The sequence below is a fragment of the Oncorhynchus tshawytscha genome, linkage group LG10 (assembly GCF_018296145.1).
Source record: "Oncorhynchus tshawytscha isolate Ot180627B linkage group LG10, Otsh_v2.0, whole genome shotgun sequence".
Taxonomy (NCBI): domain Eukaryota; kingdom Metazoa; phylum Chordata; class Actinopteri; order Salmoniformes; family Salmonidae; genus Oncorhynchus; species Oncorhynchus tshawytscha.
In genome coordinates this window covers 42084205-42090204 of record NC_056438.1, presented here as the reverse complement: position 1 = coordinate 42090204, position 6000 = coordinate 42084205, and the positions used below count along the sequence as shown (strand labels likewise).

Genomic DNA, 6000 nt, shown 5'->3' with positions numbered 1-6000 from the left:
GAATGATCGGCTATGAAACGCCAACTGATATTTACTCCTGAGGTGCTGACCTGTTGCACCCTCTACAACCACTGAGATTATTATTATCTGACCCTGCTGGTAATCTATGAATGTTTGAACATCTTGGCCATGTTCTGTTATAATCTCCACCCGGCACAGCCAGAAGAGGACTGGCCACCCCTCAGAGCCTGGTTCCTCTTTAGGTTTCTTCCTATGTTCCGGCCTTTTTAAGGAGTTTGGAATCAGAAAACTGTATGGAGATCAAATGCTTCATAGATAACAAAATGTCAGCCAAAATCTCAACCCATCTTCTCCACTGCAGGCCATTGGTCTTCTTCTCATCACCATATTTGGTAGTGAGTGGAAACGCCAACCGGATGCTTCACATTTATACATCTGTTGAAATATCTGTCTCATTGTTCAATTTGTGCAGATAGCTTGGAATCTAGACCATAAGGACCACGCACGGATTGTCATTCCCAAACAATGCTACTGCCTCCTTCTGGTTTGGAATGTTTCAACAAAACTGAGTGGCTGACGACTTCCAAGGTCTTTGTGGTGTGAACACAAAAGAGATTGATTGACGACACTTTTCAGAGGTGCTAAGTGCTGTCAGCAGGCAAACGTTTGACAATCTTAACGGTGTGTCTGTTCTTTAAATGACTAAATATAACAGAGTAGGCAGACATAGGCTAAACAAGCTAACGTTACTGCTAAATAGGCTACTCAGTTGTAGCACATAGCCCACAATTCATTTCCTGATTTAATGTATAGGCTAGTATAGTTATTAATGGATAATTATCCTACAATCTGCAGGTAAACTCCGAATCACTCGCACTGCGGCATCAAACCGGTTCGGAACTCGTCTTCGTTGGTGTGCTCCATGACTTTGTCACAACCAGGAGGACATGCGCAGATTTAACATTCAGTCACCTCTGTGACAACAAAGTTACATGGCAGCAATAATGTCAATTTTAAAATGGTATTAAATCAACAGGCTTTCATAATGTGTCATTGAAATCCATAGGCCTATTCAATACCCTCACACCTCGTCAAGGTATTACAGTTTTTTTCGATTGCTAAACGACAGTGGGCACAACTGGAGTCACATGTGCAAAACTCTAACTACAGTCTGCACTACCAACAGTCACCTGAGCTAAACAGTTCACATCACCTGCAAAACTCATTCCAAGCAACACAACTCTTAACACATGGCTCAAAACATGCTCAGTGCAGCCAAACACAATGCACAACCCTCACTGAGATAACACACACTGTCACTCAGAACACACTGAGAGTAAAAACACTAGCATCAAACACCAATACAGAAAATACAAACTTTTCATCTTTACAGTTTGAACAATTTCAGTGACTTCATACAAAGTAATATTTTCTTCAAAGAAAAGAGTGACATTCTTTCACATGATTTATTAAAATTTTTAGAACATAACAATTCTTTAAGGTAAATGAAAATTAGCAGTTTGCTTCAATAGTCTGTAGTAATTTACGGAATTACAGTAATGAGAAAAAAAGGTAGAAACTAAAAGTACATACTGTAATTCGAACAAATAATTGAGGGGCTAATCCTGCCTTTCTCTAGCATCAGGCCACAGGTTTTCTTCAACATCACATCTAATGTTTTCTCTTGCCATGCACCTGGGGAAGAACCTTCTGGAGTGCCTTATCCATCCCTGGCAGTCCTCTGGACCAGTGTCCTCACAAAACCATAAATCTGTGATGTGCTGCAAACCAATCTGTGACAGCTGCAGAGTGGTGAAAAGCAACGTTATCGCAAACTATGACAAAAACTTGGGGGTTTCTTACTGGCTCCCCCTGTTCTGCTGGCACTAGCTGAGCATAGAGCTGTTCTAGGAAAGCTATAAGCCTTTCTGTGTTGTATGGGCCAATGAGTGGTGTGTTGAGAAGCAAACCATCATTGGCCATTGCAGCACACATGGTGATATTTCCCCCCTTTGGCCTGGAACCTCCACAGTGGCCCTTTGACCTATAACATTCCTTCCTCTGCGCCGTGTTTTGGCAAGGTTAAATCCAGCTTCATCAATAAATACAAATGAATGTGGTCTTTCCAGTGCTTCCACCTCCATTACTCTCTGAAAAACAGTAAGTGCACAGTTTTACTGTAGAAATGCTAGTGTTTTTTTTACTGTAAATATTTTGTATAGCTGTGTACGTAACCTCAGACGTCTTACCTGGACATATTGGTATCTTTGCTCTTTTACCCGTTCACTGTTTCTCTCGAACGGTACAGTGTATAACTGTTTCATTGTAACTTGGTGTTTCTTTAGGTTAGTAGTTGTGCTGACAGAATGAACATTTTCAAATATATCATTATCAGCCAGCACTCTATCTTGAATCTCCCGCAGTTTTATTGCATTGTTGACAACAACCATGTCAACAATAGCATTTTCCTGCGCATCTGAAAATATTTTTCCTCTTCCCCCTGTTGGGGGCAGCCTTTGGGTCCTGTTGTAAAAATATATTTTACAGTTAAACTTACTGTAATATATATCTGTGTAAATATTCTATAATTGCAATACAAAATATTACCTGTAATGTTTTCATTTACTGTAAGGATGTAACTCTCACCTGTTTGCATGATGGAAAATTCGCATTACAGATGCCACTGTGGATCTTTGCAGATTGGGTTGCACCCTCAACCCTGCCTCTCTCAATGAGAGACCATGGTTCACGACATGGTCTATAATTGTAGCCCTTATTTCATCTGAAATAACAGCTCTTTGTCTTCTTTGTCTTCCTCCATCCGCCCTCTCCCTGCCACCCTTCTCCCTCCACGAACCCATCTTCCTTGTTCCATTTCCAAAATGAGTCTTTTCTGAGCTCTACCTATATATACTGTAATATGTGTGTGTGTTCACTAACAAGTCTAAAACAAGACACCTGCTTAGCCTTTCAGCTGAAATTGCAATCAGCAGTGTTTGAAAGGCACAAGGCTGAAATCTATTCCGTTTTGAATGTGTGGTTCACAGTTTTGACAGCAGTGTGTTAGCATTTGAACAAAGTGCTGTAAATCCACAGTGTTGTGCAGGTTGTGGTTAAAGTCATGGGATAAGTGTGTAGAGTTTTGAAAACTGTGTTCAAGCAATGAAAAACGAACTAGAGTTTGGTCCACATGAACTGCTGCTGTGCAGACTGTAGTTAGAGTTTTGCACATGTGACTCCAGTTGTGTCCACTGTCGTTTAGCAATCGAAAAAAACTGTAAATGGATAGGCTACATGCCTATCTAATAGGATTATTACATTTATTTTCACTTGAGGCTATTCAGTTGTTGCAAAAAATTCTAACATTAAACATTCTAACTAACATTAAATGTTAATATATGAGTGAATGTAAAAACAGAACCAAGTCGATAGAAGGTGAATTGACCCTAAGCATGTTTGGATGGATTAAGTCCTCTGCTGTCTGCATATAGCCCTATGTCGATACCGACCTCTCAAATTCGGTCAAACAAAACATATAATCCCCAAAACTGCTAGGGAGTTGTAGGCCTAGTGTCTTTTCTAGAAGGCCCATAATGATCTTCATGGGGGATTTCATATGTGAGATGTTGTGCTGACTCAGAAAGAGGTGAAAGGGATAACTGGGCCCAAAATCTGTATTCTCCAGCAGGTGGCTTTTTGTCGTTTTTTTTTTTCGCTCACCAAGCGATGAGTTTTGTATGGAGGTCAATGAGAGAGTCTATTTGGTCAACAAAATATTGAATGTATTATTTGATCGTATAGAAGTGCCGCAATGCTTAGGTTGTTACGAATGTACTTATATTTGACACGTGACATCCCGGCAACTTTGAGAAAAAACACTTAATATCTGAGTTGGGCCTGTTGTTCACACGCGTATCTGCCCTCTCATTGGCTAGAATGGTCCCACCTGCTCTTGCCTCCTTCCGACTGCTCTCCATTTTTTAAGAAACGTATATTCATTGTTAGAGCTGCCACTTGAGTATCTCTGTTCAATATAACGGATAATCTTTGGCTGACTGGAACAACTCTTTTTGATACACACGCACAAGGACAAAATGTTACAATGTAGCATATAGAATGCAACAAAAGCTGGGTGCCATCGATGGAACACTGGATAGGCTACTTTGTATCACTAGACCGGATTGTACATCACCCTTCATCACTTTTGGGTTTAGGTTCACGAGCGAATATCGCACTGAAATTCAATTGGTCAACAACTAATCGATGCAGCATTTGAACCAATCACATTTAACAACGAGCCCCAGAGCGCGTATAATTTTTGGGACAGTTATAAAATCGAGGCCAGAAATCTCACAATACCAGGCGGAGAGCCCCTTTCTCTCTCACCGCACGGAAAGCCACAACGCTTGGCCTCATTGAAAAGAAAGAAAGAAAGAAAGAAAGAAATAAAGAAAGAAAGGAAATGCAGAGGGATGTAAGATGGCAGAGCTACAAATGTTGCTAGAGGAAGAAATTCCAGCCGGTAAACGAGCACTCGTGGAAAGCTACCAAAATCTGTCGAGGGTTGCAGAATACTGTGAAAACAATTATGTACAGGTAAGGATAAAATTTTGAATTATATGCGTAATTCGTCGTATTAGTAATGTTATAGAACTGTGTGAAACCGGAGACAGGAAATGTGTCTCTGAGACCAATGACCGCTAAACATGGATATTTAACTCTAATTTAAACAGGCTTTGGCAATGTAAAAAAAAAAAAGCCTACCTCGTCATTATATGCTGAAACTGTGGTTACAGTCGCGGACTCTATTCTCCTATAACAGCCGTGTTCGGATGGTTGTCTACTCTTACGGCCATTCTAACCAGCTATTTGATATGCATTTACAAAGCTGCTGAAGACTATTCAGAGGGTGTGTCGTTCTCTTTGATAGGTAGGCTAGAACTGTAGCCTAGGCAATGCTATTACAGTTGTAGCCAGGGCTAAAAAAATGTATCGCTTTCCAAACCTAGGATATCGAATAGGTCAAATGGTTTGAATCGTTTCTTCATTATAGGCTTAATGCCTATTGGCATCGTTCGTCACCGAATGGTGTTACTAGGGCAATAATGGTCGCTCTACTGCAGTTTCCACCAATGTACTATATGCCTTTGAGAGCAGCACAGTAGAGCCAGCAAAGCAGTTCCCATCATTCTGTATCATGCATGTAATAAATGCGTGACTGGTCTTTGTTTTTTAGTTTTTTACCGACAGTGTGCCTAGCTTAACATTAGTTAGAAATGGGTAGGTATAGCAGTTTATTGCCCCTGGATAGGTTTCTGTGCATGCGACGTATGTGTGTATAAACTACCATTTATCAAATCTATTGCCCGACTTGGTTGAGGCTGCCTGAATTGTAATTACCCGAAAGAAGGGACTGCATCGTGGTACCAGTCATTCCAGATTGATGGATAAAGCGTAGTCCTATACACTTGTTTCATTCTCGGTCTTTCAGATAATTTGAATAGTTGAATTGCGCCCCAGTAGTGTTCTACTGAAACGGTGGGAGCTGTTGTCACTGTACAAATATGATAAAAAAATATTTAATATTATATGTATTTCCTATTCAACAAAACTGTATGAATAAGGCATTAAATTACTTGTGTGCTTTCTAAATATAGTATAATCAAATTATAAAATGACTAACTATATGATTTAATCTTCCTTCTAACTGTAAAATACCAATTTGTATGTTTAGTGTAAGAGAAAATGTGCATGTTTTCTAAAGGCCTCTATTGATCAAAACGTCTGTCCCATCGACTTGAACGTTAGGAAATCACCTTTCATATCCTATTAATCGTGTCTGTCTAGGACACAGAAAGTGTTTTTTGTTTAAAATCTATGAATTATTTTAGATTAGTGGCTATAAATCGACCTCTGTATGGAGTACCGTGATGAAACAATGCTCTCCTGCTGCACTATGATGTAAAGATTACATGCATGTGCGATGTCAGTGGCTGGGATGTAGGGTTCAGCCAGGAGTGGATGGACAGTCGGAAGAGC

General features: G+C 40.1%; 1 protein-coding gene across 5 annotated transcripts in view; it reads left to right on the top strand.

The window, feature by feature from the left end:
* The first annotated feature begins 3917 nt into the window (after positions 1-3917).
* Positions 3918-6000, top strand: part of LOC112260245 (abl interactor 1) — a 46018-nt gene continuing 43935 nt past the window's right edge. For 2 of the 5 annotated variants that reach the window (XM_024435186.2, XM_024435185.2), the window contains exon 1: positions 3918-4557. In XM_024435186.2, the coding sequence (XP_024290954.1) occupies positions 4441-4557 (117 nt within the window). In that variant the 5' untranslated portion in view covers positions 3918-4440. The remainder of the gene's footprint in view (positions 4558-6000) is intronic. The other 3 variants (XM_024435187.2, XM_024435188.2, XM_024435189.2) reach the window with 3 other exon arrangements.